This window comes from Zootoca vivipara, chromosome 6 (genome assembly GCF_965207765.1).
Source record: "Zootoca vivipara chromosome 6, rZooViv2.hap1.1, whole genome shotgun sequence".
NCBI classification, from domain to species: Eukaryota; Metazoa; Chordata; class Lepidosauria; order Squamata; family Lacertidae; genus Zootoca; species Zootoca vivipara.
This window is the reverse complement of record NC_142589.1, coordinates 15,512,793-15,533,797: the sequence shown is the minus strand read 5'-3', so window position 1 is coordinate 15,533,797 and position 21,005 is coordinate 15,512,793. Positions and strand designations below refer to the sequence as shown.

Below are 21,005 nucleotides of genomic sequence, written 5' to 3'. Positions count from 1 at the left end.
CCTTAGGGCAGCTGAAGCAGAAGCGGTTGCCGTCTTAAACTTGGGGAAAAGGCCCTATCAGCCTTTCGTTTTTGGTACACAGACACCTATCCCACCAAAACAAATTGCCATTTAAAAAATGGTGAAAAGCAGTGAAACCGCACGGGGATTTAAAATGCAGCAGCTGCACGGTCCAAAACAAAAATGGCTACTTAAAACTCGCGTGCCCGAAACAAGCATGTCTTCCCTAATTTTTTTTTAAATAAAGGTCCCCTTCATTATCATTGGAATATAGGTTCCTAACAACCCGCCTGTTTTGCTGTTGCAGTAGTATTTAACAACAGGTAGAGTTGAATAGGCACTATTTTATTTCAGATTTTACGGCGGCGAGGCGAAAACAGACAAAACAGCCACTCCCCCCGCCCCCCGACTAATTAGTCTTGATACATCCCGAGAGGGAGGTCCTCGTGTTAAATTGAGGCAGCCTCTGGAGGTCCGGAAGAGGCGGGCTAAACTCTCGTCGGAGCGGCGAATGGCGTTTCCTGTTTCCGGCCAGCCTCCCTCCCTTTGGCAGGCGCGCAGCGTGTGTCTGTCTGTCTGTGGAAGGCGGAGAGAAAGCCCCAGAGCACCGAGGCGGGGCTGGGCATGAGGAGCCTCCGTGGCCTCCGTGGCAGGTATGGAGGCGGCATGGGAGCAGAGCAGAAGGTCACGGCAGCCTCTGAGCATATGCAGAGCGCAGGGGGAGAGAATTGGGGCGGGGGATACAGAGAGGGAATGAGGGGCTTTGCCGGCTCTTTTAATGAATACCCTTGTACGAACTTTCCGTTTTATTTGTTTCGGCTGCCTGCTTTTAAAAACTGAGTTATTATTATTATTAGGATCGTCAGCTACGTTTCAATTCAATGGCGTTTTAAAACGATCCCAGCGGGATCGGTTATTGTGCGTCCTTAATTGCCGGTTTTAATACCTGCATTGGGAGTCATTTTTTTGGTATCTGTGTGCAAACAAATTGCGGAGGAATAAACAGCTGTAAATAACGTTCGCGGGTGCCACGTAACGAGCACATTCCGCGTTTGTAAGAGAAGTTGGTCGCTTTCCGTGGCAGCGCTTGCACTTTGGAACTCCCTGCCTATTGAGATCAAGGAGGCGCCTTCGTAGGGCTGCCTTTGGAAATGTTATTGCTTATGCAGGCCTACCCAGATGCTTAGAAAGTTAATGTGATATTTTAAATTATTATTATTATTTTAGTTGCTTTTTGTTGCCCAGGGAAACCCAATGCCACATACAACCAAACAGACAGATAACAACCTCCCTCCATCCCAACAGATGCATTAAAACCAAGAGGGGGAAAATACATAATTTTAATCTGTTTTAAAATTTTAACTTGTATGTTTTAAAGTAGGCTTGTGAATTTTTCTCGGCTTTCTTTCTGTAAACTACTTTGAGGTTGTTGTTTTTTTACAGTCAACCAGTGTGTAAATGTTATGAAATAAATATCCACTGTTAGTGCTGCTACTCAGAGTAGACCCATTGAGGTCAGTGGGCACTGGTAACTTAGCTTCACTGATCTCAGTGGGTCTGCTTTTGAGTTGGGCCTAAGTTGAATACAACCCATAGGGATGTTGTTGTTGTTGTTATTATTATTATTATTATTATTATTATTATTATTATATTTTAAAAATTGATTATTTGTGGATGCGTAGACTTGTCTCTTCCCTGATCTTACTGTTTGGTTGTTGGGGTATTTTTAGGTTGTTTCTCAGAGCATGTGCAGAATTTATAGCATAGCCCCCCCCCCCAAAAAAGGCATGTGAATTTTTTTTAAAATTCCTTTTATAAAAGCAACAACTGTTCCTGTTGTAACATTTGGACAGAGCACTTCTTTATTGAGCAGAACAGAAGTATAGTTCCCTTTTCCTTTTATAAGAAACATAACGCAAAGAGACTTTCCTATTTGGAATGCAAAAAATGTTAGGTGTATTAGAAGTGTTTTAACTTGTGGGCACTTTAAGAAGCTTTGTCGTAAACAAGTGACCCAAAAATCTGAATGGAAATGGCTAGCCATACAGTGGAAATTTTCTTTGGACACAATTCTAAGCCATACCATGGCTTGTTACCCAGCAGGAGTAAGGCAGAAGTGAGGTGCCCACTACTTTATCAGAGGGCAGTAATATGCTGTGCATTCACATTAAACCATAGATCGTTTTAAACTGTGGTTTGCTATGCTGTGGAAACCGGGTCATTGAGATTGTCAGCCTGTGTCTTGACTGTAGTGCTTCAGAATTGTGTTTTTTTTGGGGGGGGGGGAGCCAGGAGGAATAGTGCATAAGTTGGACTTCTCTAGTTTAGTATTTTTCTTAATGTGTTGGAGTCTGTAAAAGTAGTAAGTGAAGCCTTTTAATAGACCCTGAAGCAGATGACATACCGTACTCTTAATAGAGCTTGGGATCTGGGACTGAACCTTGGTTAATAGGGTATTCTCCTCAAAAAGCAGAAGGACCACAACAGTCGGGAAGGGGGGGGGAGACCTGCTCTGATGCCATTAATTATTAGCACCTGCCTGATGAAATTTGCATGCCTTTTAACTGCACCTTGGATGCAAAGGGTATCCAATGAGTCACTAAAGTTAACATTTGTTTGAACCTTGTCTCTTACGTAGACCAGTTGCACAAGTTTGGAGTCTATTGGAATCTGTTGAGGATGAAAAATTAGAAGTTAATATGGAAAATTCTTCTGAGGAGCAGTGAGCTAGTGAAACCTCTGAATATCACTCAGATTTGTATTTCCAGTCAAAAAATAAGCAAAAGTGTGTGAATTGTGCATGAATTCTGTGTCATGGTGTGGGTGGATGGGATGGTACACTGAATAAAAGTACCAGCTTTCCTACCTTTGGGGTCTTGACTCGCTCCAGGAGCTGGGTGCCAGGCGCATTTTGTGCCTAAAAATTCTCTATTTGCGAGCACCTCAAAAGGTCTGGGTGCCATCTTCTGCACCTGGCTCATACTCAAAGATTACTGAAATCTAAGTGCTTTGAAGCCTCGAAGTATATGTTAAGGAATTTAACAATAAAGAGTAGAGTGTTTTGAAAACTGATATATATGGTAGTGGGACCCAGGTGGCGCTGTGGTTAAACCACTGAGCCTAGGGCTTGCTGATCAGAAGGTCGGCGGTTCGAACCCCTGTGACGGGGTGAGCTCCCGTTGCTTGGTCCCAGCTCCTGCCAACCTAGCAGTTCAAAAGCACGTCAAAAATGCAAGTAGATAAATAGGAACCGCTACAGCGGGAAGGTAAACGGCGTTTCCATGTGCTGCTCTGGTTTGACAGAAGCGGCTTTGTCATGCTGGCCACATGACCTGGAAGCTGTACGCCGGCTCCCTCGGCCAATAATGCAAGATGAGCGCGCAACCCCAGAGTCGGTCACGACTGGACCTAATGGTCAGGGGTCCCTTTACCTTTATATATGGTAGTACCAATATTTTTATTGTAAACACCAAATTAGACATGTATTCACAATATCTGCTAAAAATGTGATATTAACAATGTCATTTTTGTGACCTGCATATCAGTTCATGCTTATCAAATAATAAATAAAATGTTTTGCCAACCCTCCCCCCAAATGGTGACTACACATTCTGTTTTGGTGCCCACAACTCAGGTGCCAGGAGCCATTTGGCTCCTAGATTTTCTATCCCAGTTTCTAACACTTTCCAGGAGAGCATTTTAGCTGCGAGGTGGTGTGAAATATTTGTGGTTCTTTGTGTTTACAGGATTAGAGCTTTAAGCGTTACAGAGTTTGTCATGGTGGGATTATTGGCAAAAATTCTTTAGATGGTTAGAAGCATAATGTGTGCCCCCCTCCCCAAGAAACTTAAGTGAGATGTGTCCTCATTAAATGATACATCTTTCAGAGGGAATGATTGGAGTTCTGTTAATAAGTTTTTTTTGTTTTTTTAAAAAAGACTTGTCAGAATAAATATATAAAATATTAGGTAAAGGTAAAGGGACCCCTGACCATTAGGTCCAGTCATGGACGACTCTGGTGTTGTGGCACTCATCTCGCTTTACTGGCTGAGGGAGCCAGCGTACAGCTTCTGGGTCATCTGGCCAGCATGACTAAGCCGCTTCTGGCAAACCAGTGTAGCACACGGAAACACCGTTTACCTTCCCGCCAGAGCGGTACATATTTATCTACTTGCACTTTGTGCTTTCGAACTGCTAGGTTGGCAGGAGCAGGGACCGAGCAACGGGAGCTCACCCCGTCGCGTGGATTCGAACTGCCGACCTTCTGATTGGCAAACCCTAGGCTCTGTGGTTGAACCCACAGCGCCACCCGTGTCCCTATAAAATATTATAAAATATTTATAAAATATTACCTCCTACGAAACTAAAAATTTGTTCACCTGACCATAGACCAGAATGGGGAACTGAATTGTATATTTATTGCTATATCCCACCGTTTTTCTCCAAGGACCTCCAGGTGGGTACATGGTTCTCCCCCTCCCTTCCTCATTTAATCCCCACAACAACCCAATGAGGTAGATTAGACTGAGAGACAGTGACTGATCCAGGCTCAATAGGGATTTGAACCCTGATCTCCCAGTTCCTAGTCCAGCACCGTAACCGCTATGCCACACGGATTGTCTGGAGGGCCAGATCTTTATTCCCCCACCACCACCCCAAAAATGGGCCAATTTTGACAGGTGGTTGGCGTCACCTACTTGCCAGTTAGCTGATCAATGCTGAGAGCAAGCTCCTTTGAAGGTGTGCTGCTGTCTGCAACAGTCAGCTGATTATCACCAACAGCACACTTCCAAAGTCCATCTGCAGGTGTGGTGTGCTGCTGCAAAATGTGGTTACTGCTGCCAACCTGAGACAGCTTTAATGGTGGTGTGGAGGAGGTGTAGCAGGATGTTCAGTATGATCCAGCAGAACTGATCTTGTGTTCTTAATAATTAGATGCTATGAAAATATTGTCCAAAGTTAAGGCAGCGGGCCACATTTAGCACTAACTATCAAGAGCGAAATGTCTAATGTGTCTAATGGAGAATTACTAGCTCAGCCTCTGAGCTCATAAAAACTGCCTGGAAACGACAGATCATGTTCACCTGTTGGTTTTCCTCCCAGGGTATTCCATCACCATATCAGTATTATAAGCTGCTGACGCTCCGAAGGGGAGGAGCGATGGTTTCGAAGCGGGCCTTCATCTGCAGCCTGGGCTCCATCTACCTGTCCCTCCTCTTTGTTTTCCTCCTCATGGATGTCTATGCGCGGCCTGCCAACAACTCTGCCTTGAAAGAGAAGGTGGCAGCTGAAAACAACGATGAGAATGAGATCCTGCCCCCGGACCACTTGAATGGGGTCAAGATGGAGATGGATGGGCATCTCAACAAGGAGTTCCACCAGGAGGTCTTCCTTGGGAAGGAGATGGAGGAGTTCGATGAAGATTCAGAACCACGAAGGAACAGGAGGAAGCTCATGGTTATTTTCTCAAAGTGAGTGTTGCTCCAAATTGAACTGGGGCACATGAATAGAGGAACCTGGGTCCATCTAGCATAGACCTCATCAGCTCAGTGCATTCCAGATCTTTTGCTGGTAGGGCTGTTCAGAGTTGTAGCTTCTGCAGCGCAGGAGGTTTGAGAAAGCTAGTCTAACTCACTGCCTGCACCAGCTGGCAGCAGCTCTCTAAGGTCTCAGGTGGAGGTCTTATGTGGCTGTACCTGGAGATGCCAGGCAATGGACCTGGTGCCCGATAGGGGGTTAAGCCATTTCCCTGATCTAAATGGCTCCCAGAGTCTCTGATTCTTTCCATTTCAGGGTGCAATTTAGATTGGGCGAGTGGTGTATGTTAACGTCGACCAATGTCACCTTTTAATTTGGAGCTGCTGTAATTGCTTCGGGGAACTGAAAAAACGGGTTAGTTCAATCACCACTGTTTACTTGTATATGTACCGCCTTTCCATAGCAAAACATGCTCAAGGCAGGTTAGAACACCAGAGGATTTACAAAATTACAAAAACGTAGCAAAGCCTGAGTAATCATGAACAATGAATGAAAACATTTCAACAAGTAAACAGCAAAGTTAAACAATCTCCACATAATTTATAATAAGGTCCAGCAATAAAGATTCAAAAACTCGATACCAAATAGCAGCAGATATTAAGCACCCCCAAAATTAAATCTTCAACCTAGCAAAAACTCCCAACCCTCACAGTCTCCAGGTCTTGCAGAACTCTCAGCCCTACAATAGTCTTTGCCCACAGCCACTGTGTTTGAATTGAGGAAATTAGCTGTGAGTGTGCAGGTGTCATTCTGTCCAGCCCCTACACAGCCATCTTTGCTTGAGAATTATCACGTGTGTCTGACACTGTTGGGTCAGTAACCACTTCCCAGACATCCTGTCTGCAAATTTAAAAGGTTTATTGTTAAGTGCATCTCAGATAAGCAGCCGGCAATAATGAATTCAAAAGCTGATTAGAGCTCTTGCCGGCCGATTAGTGACTGTATGTCATTCCAGAGCCCCTTCTCATCGCAGAAAGGGCAGGTTGGCTGCCTTTGCCTTGACCTTGCAAATGATCTTGTGCAACGGGCAAGCACTTTTTATTCTCTGGTATCCCCTTGGGAGCAGAGAGAGGAAATTTGACCAGGCAGATCTCAGGAAGCAAATGATTTTTTTAAAAAAGAGAGAGAGAGAGAGAGAGAGAGAGAGAGAGGGAGAGAGGTAAATCTCAACAATTGGGGTGAAGAGTGGCAGGGATCTTTCCTGAGTGAACACAGTATATGAAACATAAAATTTCCAACACAATGCATGACTTTTTTATACATAAAAACCTCAGTATAAATGGTTACTGACGTTTGCTCTCTGATTTCATTTTGAATTTTTCTTTTGATTCATGCAGTAATTTATGTGGGTCTGCTCTGCACAGTAGTAGAATTGAACCCCTTAGTTTTAAATATATAGTCAAAAGATTTTTAAAATCAATTCTCAAGGTTTTCAAGAGGAAGCCATTTCCATCTCTACATGGAAATCCCAGGGATTTAATCTGGCACCAGTGAGCTTGGATGTTCCCCGCATGTGCTCCAGTCTTTGATCTCCAAGAGTGACTAGATCCAAATGCCACACAGGTTTCTTTGCGGCCATGTAGAGGCTTGAACTGCAGTTATTCTGACATCAGAACTAATTGCCTTTCTTCCATTCCAAATGGATGAATTGACTGCATTTCTATCTCACCTTTTTTCACCCAAGGTGGTGCACATGGTTTCTCTCCCCAGCTCCCATTTTATCCTCACAGCAGCCCTGTGAGGCAGGTTAGTCTGAGAGACTGTGAATGACCCAAGGTCACCCAGCGGCTTTCATGGCTAGACAGAGATTGACACACACACTCCAGTCTCCCAGGTCCTAGTCCAACATGCCCTTCACCTCTGGAGCCCTAACTTGACTCCTTTCCTATTTCTTACCTGCCACAGAGTCGACATCAACAAGGACAAAAAGATCAGTGCAAAGGAGATGCAGCGCTGGATCATGGAGAAGACAGAAGAGCACTTCCAGGAGGCTGTGGAAGAGAACAAAATGCACTTCCGGGCTGTGGACCCCGATGGCGATGGTAGGAGGCGGGTGGATGGGGCAGCCACAGTCACAAAAGGAGTTGTCATGGCATGTGTCAGCGCAGCACAGGCAACCTCTCATCAGCCCCAGCTATCAGGTTCCAGCTCTCATCAGCCCCAGCTATCATGGCCAATGGGCAAGGGTGATGGGAGCTCCTGTCCAATGCACCTGGAGAGCAAGAGGCTGCCAACCAGTTGCCAGGCAGTAGCATGGTGTGCATGTAGCGCAAGAAGCATCCATGCAGCCCACCAGCCATGCAGTTGTCTGTCAGGGGCTTCGTGGGCCAAGTGGGGAATCTTTTCCAGCTGGGGAAACGACCTGTTGATGAGCTGGGAAGGACCAGTGCCAAAAGTGGGTTTGCCACCTCCTCCTCTCTGGCTTAGTGTCCTGCACAAACGAGAGGCATGGGGACGTCTCTCTCTTACCTGTGCCAAGATTTGCCGAGGCGCAGTTCGGAAAGCCCTTTTGCCTTTCTTTACCTTACTCCGAACTGCAGTGCAAGTGAGAGCCTGGGGGGAGGGCTGGTGGAGAGTCAAGGCCACTTGCTCCTAGTAGACCGGCGAGTGGATTTTGTGGGCACCTTTGGGGGCCAAAATACCCGGCTGTTGGGTTGCCTTAGGCCTGGTGGGTTGCATTGATGCAGGCGCACACTAGTGTCTGTTAAGGGGAGGGACCACAGCTTAGTGCCAGGGACCTGCTTTGCATGCAGAATGTGGCATCACCAATTCAAATAAGGAGGTGGCAGGAGAGGTCCTTCCCCAGTGTCCTGCAAGTAGGACTGAGCACAAGAGCCCTCTCCCCTCCTGCGGCTTCCAGCAACTGGTATTCAGAAGCATGACTGCCTTTGACTATGAAAGTAGAACGCAGCCATCAGGGTTAGTAGCCAATGGCAGCCTTAACCTCCATGAATTTGTCCTCTTTCAAAGCCTTCCACATTGATGGCCATCAGCACCTCTTCTGGGAGCAAGTTCCGTAGTTTAATGGTGTTCTGTGTGACGTCCTTTCTTTTGTTTGCCCGGAATCTTCCAACGTTTAGCTTTGGTAGATGTCCCCAAGTTCTAGTGTTAGGAGAGGGGAGAAATCCTATATCCACTTCTTTCATGCCATGCATTAAAAAAAAAAATTCATTGTCTGCTAGGATATTCTTCATTTGAAGTGGTTCCTTTTTTTTCTAGGTCACGTGTCCTGGGATGAGTACAAAATCAAGTTCTTGGCAAGCAAGGGGATGAACGAGAAGGAGGTGGCTGAAAAAATCAAAAACAACGAGGAGCTCAAAATAGACGAGGAAAGTAAGTGGTGCTGGTCTCTCTCCCCCCCCCCCAACCTCCTACAAAGATCATATTAAAACTGTCGCGTTCTGCCTTCAGTTCCTGGAATGGGTTGAAACGCTAGCTTGGGCACTGAGTTTCAAAGTAGACAAGATCTCTGCAGATTTTACTGGTTAATAGCTGCGCTGCTCGTTCTAGAGCAGCTGCACATAAAATAAAATAAAAATTGAGTAAACCGATCCTGCTCTTTCTTCAAAAAACTCAGAAGAGTTACCCCCCCCCAAGTTGAACACCTTATGCTTGCAACAATCCTGTGACTGTGAGATGATACTTAAGTGAAAGTTCCCCCAAAATGTAGTCAAGGAAGCTTCCTGCGGCTTGTGGTGTCCGAATTGGGGAGGGACCACCACAGCTCAGTGATAGAGCATCAGCTTTGCCTGCAGAAAGTCGCAAGGTTCAGTCCCTCGTATCTCCAGGTGGAGTTGGGAATGTCCCCTGCCTGAAATCCTGGAGAGCCACTGCCAGTCAGTATTAATACCGAGCAGTATGGAACAGTGGCGTAAGATGCTGTCTGCACTATACATTTGTAGCTGTATCATGCCGCTTTAAGCAGCCATGGCTTCCCCCAAAGAATCCTGGGAACTGTAGTTTAAGGGTGCTGAGAGTTGTTAGGAGATCCCCTATTCCCCTTTCAGAGCGTCTATCCCCAGAGTTTCCTGGGCAGGAATATTGATCGTTAAGCCACTCTGGAAATTTTGGCTCTCTTAGGGTCTTCTAAGAACTCTCCGCAACCCTAACAGACTACAGTTCCCAGGATTCTTTGGGGGAAGCTAACACAGGGGAAGAAAAGGAGCTCCACACTTAACCGTTCTCAGCGGTGTTCATCCATCCTTTGGGCTTCTTGAGAGTTCAGCAAGCATCCCCCCCCCTTGCATCTGTAAGAGCTAAGATCATGCATCTTTTTAGAAAAGATTCTCTGGAAGCTGAATTATCTCATTTGCCTGCAGAGGAGGCAGGGGGTTGAGAATGGGCTAACGCCACTCACTCCACTGGCAGGAAGGAGACTATTTCAGAGGGGCTATCCGAGTGGGCTGCCAGCTCCATTCCAGGAAGAGCACAAGAACACTCCCAAGCTCAAAGGACTACTTGGGAGAAAAGGAAGGAACTGGGGGGGGGGGGTTCTCCTCATTTGCCTTCGAATGAGGAAGCGGGAAACCAGATCACTCGAGCGGCATGGCCTGGGTCTTCCCTGCAGATGGCTGCATTTCCTACTGCACGAGTGGGGGCTCTGATCACCCAGACAGCGGGGTTCGGGGATTTCATTCTGTGCTACTGCAGGATTAAAGCACACACAGAGCGGTTGTATCTTTGTGGCAGAGGACACACATTGCATGCAGAGGTTGCCCAGTTCAGTCCCCGGGTAGGGCTGGGAGACACCTTCTCTGTCTGAAACCCCAGAGAGCCCCTATCAGATAGCGTATACCGAGCTAAATGAACCAGCGCTATAGTCTGGCTTGGGTTCAAACCAAGGACAGGTTACAACAATCCAGAAGTGGGTGATAAAGCATTTTCTGGTAATCGGTCTGTGTCCTTTTGACGCAGTCTGATAGACACATCTGTCATGCCCCAGCCTCCTTTTGTTCCCTTTTCCCAAACCAAAAGGTCCTGAATGTTTTAACCCTGCTTTTTCTTTTAATTTGATTGTTTTAATTGCCCACCTTTTTTTTTTTTAGCACATTTACTATTTCCGTGATACCCTTTCTAAGATGGAACAGTCAGAACTGTATAATTATATAAAGCCATAGAACTCCGAATGCGCCCTGCCCTTAGCAGCTGTTTCAGGATTTCTAACACTTTTATTATGAATAGCACCCTCATGTCCACTGGCATTTCTACCTAACTCTGAAACTCTGAAACTTATTCATTTATTATTTTATTTATTAGATTTATTGTACCACACTTTATCATAAGATCTCAGGGCAGTTCACTGAATGCATTGACCATGTGAACTGCTAAACTAGAGACATGTCCTTTCACAAAGTTCACTTCCAGCGGCTGCCCTTAAATGCAGACATTATTGGCCGAAGCAGTATTTCTTTGGAGGAATGTATCGCTAGAACTGGAACAGGCACGGTCAAATTTGAAAACACGCACACGCGTACGCAAGTATATTGTGCCATCCAATCAAAAGCGAGGCTGTCAGTGTTTGTTGCATGCAAGCCTTTAATCTCATCCGTATGCATTACGCACACGCTGCCTTAATCAACTGTGTCTTGAGCAGCGCGCCATATGGAGCAGGGAAGCCCATCTGCTGCCACTCCAGCATGAAAGGAAGCTGGCTGCCTCATCTCCAGACTCTTCCCTCTTCCATACTGCTCCCCTTAGGGGTTTGCCGTTGCTCATTTTGCCAGAGCCGCTCGGATACAAGAAGCTCGCTGGAGCCTAATGTCAGTCTTGCCTAGAGCTGATCCACATCGCAGATTTGCAGCACACGAGCTCCCCCAAAGAATCCTGGGAACTATAGATAAATTAACAGTGGTGCTGTGAATTGCAGCTCTCTTGGGTGGGAAGCTACAGTTCCCCATGTTTCTTGGGGTGAAGTCATGTGCTTTAAATGGTGTGGATCTGTCCTTTGATGCATAGACCAGGGAGTGTGGCTTCTTGGCCTCCTCGCCCAGCCCAAAGGCATCTTTGGCGAGATCTGGAGCTCTTTGGCATGCTGCGTAGCTTTCCGCTGTTATCTCCCCACTTCTAGAGAGAACATCCCCACTTCTAGGAGAACATCTTTATAAGTTGTAATGCATATGGACCCTCTTTAATCAAACCCAAGCCATCGTAGTAAAGCAATCCACTGCACTAAAAAAATAGGAAATAAAAGGCCCCGTCTGCACCATCACGGTCATGGCTTCCCCCCAAGGAATTCTGGGAAGTGTGGTTAACTAAGGGTGCTGAGGGGTAGGAAATCCCTAACTTCACAAGCCTACAGTTCCCAGTGTTTCCTGCTAAAAGTGGTTGGCTGTTAAATCATTCTGGGGATTGCATCTCTGGGAGGGGAATAGGGGTCTCTTAACAACTCTCTGCTGTGGTGGTCAGGTGCTGCTTGCGGACCTCTCTTTGGGGCTTCTGGTTGGACACTTTGAGAGAAATATGCTGGACAATACGGGCCATTGGCCTGACGCAGCAGGCACTTATTTTGTTCTTAGGCCAGGGATGAAGCCTGGGACCTTTGGCATGCAAAGGAGGCGTCCTGCTACTGAGGTTATGGCTACTTCCAGTATTATAGGGCATATATCAGGGTTGGGGAAATGCCAGTCTGCAGGCTACATTGGGTCAGTCTTGATCTTGTTGATGTTTTTTTTAAAACCATGCTATTTCGCAAGAAGAGAAACTTTGCAATACGTATTTCAAAACTTGCAGATCAAATTTAAAGAGAATGTGATTTTTAAAATAGAAAGAAAGAAATCTGTTTGTCTGTCCCCGATCTGTAGCACAGGAAGTCCTTGACAACTTGAAAGACCGCTGGTATCAAGCTGACAATCCGCCCACTGACCTTTTGCTGAATGAGGAAGAATTCCTGTCCTTCCTTCACCCAGAGCACAGCAGGGGAATGTTGAAGTTCATGGTGAAGGAGATCGTCCGGGATCTGGGTACGTTTCCAAGCCGTAATGGCCAGAAACTCATGAAAACTTGACCTCATCCCAGCTACTAATGTTGCTGGGGTGCCTCCTGGAGAGATGTCCGATGGGGACGAGATCCTGGAGGATGCCAAATGGTTACCCCTGTTGGCTGGTAGTGGGCAGAGGGGAGTCTTGGGACACAGAGAGAGGTGTGTGGGTTGTGTCCTGTGAAAGGTAGCATTGGGCACAGTGTTGCGGAAGGGCCATAGCTCACTGGAAGAGCATCTCCTTTCCATGCAGGATGTCCGGGTTCAGTCTGCGACATCTCCAACTAGGGCTGGGAATTAAAAGCCCGGAGAGCCGTGCTGCCAGTCTGTGTAAACAATAATCAGCTAGGTGGTCCAATAGTCTCTCTTAATTCCAAGGCAGTTGGCTATGTTCCCATTAAGGGAAGAGCCCATAGCTCAGGGGCAGAGCATCTGCTTCTCATGTAGTCAATCCCCTGCAGCTCAGTTGGTTAGAGCATGGTGCTGATAATGCCAAGGTTGCAGGTTCGATCTCCGTATGGGATGGCTGCATATTCCTGCATTGCTGGGGGGGTGGACTAGATGATCCTCAAGGTCCCTTTCAACTCTACAATTCTATGATCTCCAGGAACGTCCCCTACCTGAAATCCTGGAGGGCAGCTGCCAGTCGCTGCAAGCCAGAGCTGAGGAACCTTTGGCTCTCCAGATGTTCCTGAACTCCAACTCCCATTGGCCAGGGTTGATGGAAGTTGTCCAGCAACATGTGGAGAGCCACAGGTTCCCCATCCATGGCGTAGGCAGTACCAGTGGTCTCACCTGGTGCAAGGCAGATTCCTACATTCCAGTTTCCAGCTTTTGGAGACAGCTTCCATACCTGTTGAAGTGGAAAGTGATATTTTTATGGGGTGAGGGAGCAGACAAGTTTTTTTTAATTGGTCAGAGGCAAGGGGGCTTACAGCCTCCATGGCTGAGCCCATGATGTGGCCTCGTTTGATCTTCTTTGTTCCCACAATGCATCTGGGGCTGTGCTGCACCATGCCATGGCGTTCGAAATGGGTTGCGGGAGAATACGGCGGCCAGGCTGGCTGCCACGCTGCTTCAGTGCCTGCCATGAAGGGCAAGGTAGCGCTTTCCCATTGCAAAATCCAAGTGGGCAGGCAAGTGAATCTCGGTTCAGCACCAGCCGCATCATAATCTGCGCCTGAAGCGGAGCAGGGGCAGCAGCATGGGCAGCCGCAGGGGGAACATGACTCTTTCTGCCGCCTGCCCCTCAGCAACTGTGGCCTCTCATTGCCTAATGGTAGAGCTGGGCCCATTGAAGCAGCTGGGGAGATTTCTTCAGAAGAAAAATAAAAGAGGTGGTGTTGGGGAGAACAGTTTAAAAACACTTCTCCCTCTTCTGGCCAGCTCCCACACCTCTGAAACTCTTAAAACTTTCACCACCCTTTCAGAGATAATAGAAATTTCACCTCCTACATTTCTCAGGTAAAATGGCTAGAATTCCAAGGAGGGATTACCATATTTTTCAGGGTATAACACGCCACCGAGTATAACACGACTCCTATTTTTTTAGGACTCCAAATAAAGAAATCTTCCATATGCGCTATCCCTGTATAAGACAACCCCCAATTTTAAACTTGAAAAAAATATAGTCTTATAGATGGAAAAATATGGTAATTTGTTGTTGTTGTTGTTGTTCCACCTTCCTTGGCCAGAAGGTGGCACCCTATTCCACCTCTTGGCTCCTTGTATCCAGCTGCTGCTAAGACAGTTACTGTATACAGTACAGTGGTACCTCGGTTTACAAATGCAATTGGTTCCGGAAGTCTGTACTTAACCTGAAGCGAACTTTCCCATTGAAAGTAATGGAAAGTGGATTAATCCGTTCCAGACAGGTCCGCGGAGTACTTAAACTGAAAATACTCAAACCGAGGCGTACTTAAACCGAGGTAGGACTGTACTTGGAGGGGACTCACTGAAATTAATGAACCTAAGTTAGTCATGTCTATTAATATAAACCTACCCTGAGTAGGATTAGAATTGGATAGAGCTCTAAAAAAAAAAAATTAGCACAGCAAATATAACAAAAAATTGTCAGCTTGCATTAATAATAAAAGTAATCCAGCCAGCCTGATGTGAATGCTTATATTAATATAAGCAGTTCTGTGGGTTGTTTCAAGCTAAACTCTACACAAAGTAGACCCACTGGAATTAGTGAACCTAAGTTAGATGTGTTGATTAACTTCAGCGAGTCTGTTTGTAGTAGAATGAACACTGGGTACAGCCCTATATGTCCAAACAGAGGTGGATGGTTATAGGATATGCATTCGAATCTAGTTGTTGCATTTTTTATCTTTTCCTTTTATCCATGGAGCTTTGGCTAGCTTCAGTATTCCTGAAGGAGCGTCTCCACCCCCATCGTTCTGCCCGGACACTGAGGTCCAGCGCCGAGGGTCTTCTGGCGGTTCCCTCGCTACGAGAAGCCAAGTTACAGGGAACCAGGCAGAGGGCCTTCTCGGTAGTGGCACCCACCCTGTGGAATGCCCTCCCACCAGAGGTCAAAGAGAACAACAATTACCAGACCTGTAGAAGGCCTCTCAATGCAGCCCTGTTTAGGGAAGCTTTTAATGTTTGATGGATTTCTGTATTTTCATATTTTGTTGGAAGCCGCCCAGAGTGGCTGGGGGAATTATTATTATTATTATTATTCATAATTCTCCTTCTGCACCTTGCTGTAGAATTAAGCAACAAACCTTAAATTTAAGCCAAGGGTTGCTGGCCCCCAGCTGTTGTTGAACTGCAGCTCCCATCATCCTTATCTAAATTAGCCTCTTTCCGGGGATGATGGGAAATGCAGCCCAGAAGCCACTGGAGGGCCACAGGGTCCCCCCCCCCGCACTGGTTTTAAGGTAAGAGAGAACAATTTAGCCCGGATTCACCCTGAGGAGAGCGGATTTGAACTCTGGTCTCCCCAGCCCAAGTTCCAACTCGCTAACCATTGGCAGAAAGTACACTGGGCCTCTGGGTAAATGCCCAGCTGATAGGCAGAAGCTCGGTCCAGCGGTGATGCCACCTTTGCAAATATCCTTAAAGGTTACTGCCCCAACCCAGTTAACAACCTGCTGGAAGTAATGAGCTTGCCTACACATCATACATTTAAAGCTCCCCACTAAAAATAATAATAATAAAAGCTTCTTAGGAACTGTAGTCACAGAGCTAAAATCGCCACCACACTTAAACAAAGCACAGTCCCTAGGATTCTTTGAGGGAAGCCAGGGGAAGCTTTGAACATGGGGTAGGTACCTTGTCCGGAATGGTGGGAACGTTGGTGGCAGCTCACAGGGTGAATTCTGCGCGTCCCGTTATTTTTACTGTCAAACGGCGCCATCTTTGCAGATCAGGACGGCGATAAGAAGCTGACCCTTTCCGAGTTCATCTCCTTGCCTGTCGGCACCGTGGAGAACCAGCAGGCTCAGGACATTGACGACGACTGGGTGAAAGACAGGAAGAAAGAGTTTGAGGACGTCATTGATGCCGACCACGACGGCATTGTCACTATGGAAGAGCTGGAGGTTAGTGTGTCCTGGGAATTGGCTGTAGCTGCACACGCTCAAATTGTGAACTTTTTCACGTGTCTTGGTTGAAATCCCATGGGAGAGGCACACACACTGTTAAATTTTCCCCGTTGCCCTGATCCTTTAAAAAAAAGAGAGAAGAAATACAGATTTTTATTTAAAAAATAATTAAAAAGATATTGTGCAATATATATTTCCAGGAACACTAAACAAAATATTCAATATATATACGCAACGTTACGCACGTCTGAGTTTTTATACTGTGAACTGCCCTGTGAATCCATAGAAGAAGGGTAGTATATATAAATATATTTTATTAAATTTCCACAAATTTCCATACATAATAAATTTTTTTATTTTGTTTATCGTCCTCCCAGTCCATTTCCCGTAGTGTTTTTTATTCTATCTCATTGCTGCACCCTGTGACTTCTCCCTTTTAATATCATAACCACAATACAATCATCTCTCATTATTTCTGTTGCTCGTAGTTCAAATCCTGCTCGCGAATTCATCACGTTACAATATTTCTCTAAATAGTATTTTAAAAAGGCCTCCATTCGTCCATCTAAAAAGAAGCTACCGTTCTTCCATAAATGAAGGGCGGTATATAAATTATAATACAGGAAACAGAACTTTATTGTTATCCCAAATTAGCATCCAACTTAAAAAAAAAAGCCAAGTCAAGATTAGAATTATAAAGCAGCGTCTAACAGTTACCAGGTTCACAGTGTCAAGTGGTGTTCTGACCTTTAATCAAGCTTATCGATTTCTGAAGGCTGAGAAAGCTGCTTGCCACCCACCCCCCTTGAAACAAGCAGACGCACCCCCTGCTGGTCATGCGCCCTGCTCTGCAAAGATGCCAAAGGGAGATAAAAGAGCTCTGCCTATAACTTCCTACTGTCTCGCATTTGAGCTGTATCGCAGCAGGTGATCAGTGCCTGCGTGGGCCCCCTCCGCTTCCTGAGACGTTGCTTAGGAACAAGGTTTGCTTGCTTGGCGCTCTTTCTGACGTCACCTTAACTCGTTCTCAGTTCCACCTTGGAAAAAGTGGAATTAGCGCACTGTGTGTCACGAAGGCAGTTAGATTTTTCGGCTATGTTCTGAAACAAAGTTTTGGGTACCTGAAGTTTCCAGGGCGAATCTGCACATTTGTGTCCTTCCATAACAAAGCTCTTTGCGTTTCAAAGGAGACTCACAGCAGGAAGTCTGGGTACTTCTCTGAAATAAATACTTTCTGATAATGTGACCATGAATCTGATAAAATGTTTTCCTGCGGATGAGGCCACTGAGGCTGTGGCTTGGGGTTTCTTGTATAACTCGCCATACATTTCATTTTGGGGGTTTAGTATTCTGGGGGGGGGGGGGAATCTTCCGTACACACAGATTTTTACGTTTCTCTCCTCTTCTCAAACTCCACACCAAAGACAGCCAAGTTCTTCAAGTACCACCGCATCAGCAGCAGAATTAACTCAGTCCAGATTATCAGGTTGTGTCCAGCGTTGGTCCTACTCAGAGTAAAACCATGAGTTCTAGAAACACACCTCAGATCGAGATGTGGTTACTACTGACCTCTCCTGGTACAGAGAAGGCAAGGCTTGATTTTCTTAAAACTCAGTTATAGGCGTGTGGGAAACCGCCTTATGCAAAGTCAAAGCACTAGACCAGCCAGAACAAACCTCTCTATTGGTGGCGGTGGCAGCTCTTTCAGAGAGGCCTTTCCCATCACTCAGCAGCTGATTCTTCTTACCGGACATGCCAGTGTATTTCAACCTGGGTCATTCTGTGTGCTAATCAGGTCCTCTGCCAGTTACGACAACTTCCGCTAATCCCCCTTTGTCCAGAAAACTCGGCAGCCATGCAGGGGCACCCAGCTTCCTCCCATCCTGCCTCTGACCCGTTTTGCCGATGCTGCTGCAGAGAGGCCCTTCCCCTCTGGCTTGGTTTTGACGCAGCCATTTTACCATGTCCATCTTCGGAGGACAACAGTGCTTCTGAAAATCAGTTTCTGGAAACTACAGAGAGGGAGAGTGGTTTTGTACTTGGGTCCTGGTTGATGGCTTCCCCCAGGGTGGCTGCTGCGAGAGCAGGATCCTGGACTAGACGGGCTGTTGGCCGGATCCAGCAGCCTGCTCTTATGCCCTTTGCTTTCTCTCTCCCTTCCCCAGGAATACATGGACCCCATGAACGAATACAACGCCTTGAACGAAGCAAAGCAGATGATTGCCGTGGCCGACGAGAACCAGAACCACCACTTGGAGCAAGAGGAGATCTTGAAATACAGCGAGTATTTCACCGGCAGCAAGCTCATGGACTACGCACGAAATGTCCACGAGGAATTCTGATGGCTTGGCCCGAGAGGGGCTCACACACGCACTCTCTTTCTCTCTCTGTCTCGATGCACCTTTTTGCTTTCCCCCAAAAAACAAAGGTTACCTTTTGCTGCTATATCTGTGTTCTGTGTGTATACAGTGTGGTGTTCTAGACTTACTTTTTCATTTTTAAATGAAAGCCGTCCACAAATGAAAAAGAGCTACAGCTCCCTTGCCTTCAAGAAGAAGAAGGATCCACACAAGTTCTTGCCTGTGCTGTTGATCGGCAACTTCTTTTTATTTCCCTCCTTCAGGACACTCAGTTGTACCCTGCCAACACCATGCCCAGTTGTTCTGCTCTACTGTTTGGACTTTGAGAAGGCACCTTTAGTATTTGAGGACCATTACCTTTGCCTGGGGGTGGGGTGGGGATGAGGAACTCGCGGGCCACATTTGTTTGAAGTTTCTGTTTTGGCGATTGCAGCCGTTTCCCACGCCCAGTGCCAGCGTTGAATTCCCTTCGCAAGCAGCAGGATGTTGGGCCAGTTCTGGGTTGGAATGCAGCCTTTCCCCCAGCAAAATTAGCAAAGTCAGCCTTGCAGTGGACTGTGTCCTTCCGCTTGCCCAGGCAGGAGCCCACATGGCAAGCTTGTCCAGCACTTTCTCCTCTCCTTCCTTTCCTTTCCGTTTTCCTCCTGGCTCAGCACACGCCAAAGCTCAAGCGATCCTAAGCCACAATGCAGCAGGCTTGGCCCCAGCTTCAAGGAGCGACGATATCTTGCATAGATTGAGTGCCTTGAGCCAGGACACTCCAGCGGCTGCTTCTGCTGGAGTTAATATCACACAAGTCTCACGAACAAGTGCCACTTGCATGGCAGCTGCTGAGTTCTTTCCTAGGCAGCAAACGTCTCAACAGAGGCATCTCTTCAGTGATCTAAGCACACAGGCGTAACTACAGACACCAGTCTTCAGGGCTGAGCTGATCATGTGCCAGCATCTCACGCTGCACGGCCTGTGGAAGAGGCGGCACTCGGCATTTATTGGCTGGAGTTTGGCGGCAGCTCCCCTTGCTATCAAGCACTTCCCCCCCAGCAGATAGACCTCAAGAATGTTCTCTTGCTCACGGACAAAAGCACCATGAAAGTGCATTTTAACCATCTGGGTCGATCGCAATCCAACTCGCTGTGCAGGGAGGCAGAGGACTTCTTCCAGTGGGCAGATCCAGGGGGAGGGCAATCCGATAGCAAGTTCCCTAAGCAGGCAGGCACCAGGTAATGCCAGGGGCCTGGGCTGCTTTTCTAGATTGGGGTCTAGTGGTGTGTTTGAACAGCATCTGCTTCTCGGTTAAATAGAGGTGGGTGCACCTGTCTCTTAATAAAAATGATTTGTTTGAGAATAGAAATGTGCAAGCACAGGTTGTCTGAGAGAGAGCTGAGAGCGCTCTTTTATATTTCAGCAGTGCCTGGGAGTTAAATACACTGCAAGTGACAAACTTGCCCCTCATGGTTGTTCAGAGATGGAAGAAGGGTGGATCGGCCTCTGGCATTACCCCAAAATGGGCAGCAGGGTATGGTTAAGCTCTAAACCGCAGCATTCTTTAGGTACATCCTACCTTGTCATAAGACCTAAAAGGGGTATCACATAATTGTAAAGTTGGAAGGAGCCCTCAGGACCATCTAGTCCAACCCCCTGCAATGCAGGAAGGTGCAGCTGTCCCATACAGGGATCGAACCTGCAACCTTAGTGTTATCAGTGCTGCGCTCTAACCAACTGAGCTATCCAGGGTAGCGTCAGAGGCACCAGTTGGTTCTCGTTCTCCTGCGCATGCCCTTTTTACCTGCGCTTGAAGGGCGCGCTTGTTTATATAGGGTATGCAGACCCAAGTTGCCTGGCCCATGGTCTCAAACCGGTGCTTGCCACAGAGAGAGTGCTTTGTGCCGAGTATAGGTGCATGGTTGGGAGCCGTTCAGAATGCAGTGGTGCAAGAAAAGTGGGTGGGATCCAGTTAGGCTGAGGAAGAGGTCTCGTGGAGATCTCGCGCTAGCAAAGTGGAGCAGCTCAGTGAACCCAGAACTGCACAAAGCGAGAAGTGAGAGTTGTGTTGTTGTAACCAAGAGACTTCCTGGTGTGTGTTGGATCTGACACAAGGGTAATCTTAAGGAGACGGCTGAAGGAAAGGCATTAAATCATAAAAAGTCACAGGTAGCGAATGGGAGGGAGATTAGGAGTGAGTCTCTGGCTGGTCAAAACTTAGTCCGATGATGGAGTTGTTCCTCAGGAATACATAAATTCAAATCTAGTTACTGGTGGAAGCCTATTTCTACAGGAAGACTGAACGATTCCCCTCTTCAGGTTCAGAAGTTGCTTCCCTGATGTGGGTTACACTCATGAACGTTTTGATTTTCATTTAAATGGGTTTATTCCGATCCTGTCCTTTGTACAAAAACACCAACACAACCCTGTTCTTTTAAGAATTGCAGCTTAAGGTGTCTGATGTTACCCTCCTTAATAGAATGTAAATACATGTAGCTCTGTGTGTGTTTTTATTCTCCTTTCAAACACCCCCTGCTTTATTTAAACAAGAGGAACCTGTGGTCCTCTAGATAAGGTTGCTGGACCCCCATCAGC

The 21,005-nt window shown here is 46.7% G+C and overlaps 1 protein-coding gene across 1 annotated transcript; it reads left to right on the top strand.

Annotated features, from left to right (window-relative positions):
* The first annotated feature begins 574 nt into the window (after positions 1-574).
* Positions 575-20,905, top strand: SDF4 (stromal cell derived factor 4). The gene is made up of 7 exons (XM_035119629.3): positions 575-653; positions 5,104-5,471; positions 7,444-7,580; positions 8,758-8,871; positions 12,339-12,497; positions 15,890-16,065; positions 18,234-20,905. Exons 2-7 carry the CDS (start codon positions 5,161-5,163, stop codon positions 18,408-18,410), a joined length of 1,074 nt encoding a protein of 357 aa, XP_034975520.2. The 5' UTR covers positions 575-653; positions 5,104-5,160; the 3' UTR covers positions 18,411-20,905.
* Positions 20,906-21,005: the final 100 nt, after the last annotated feature.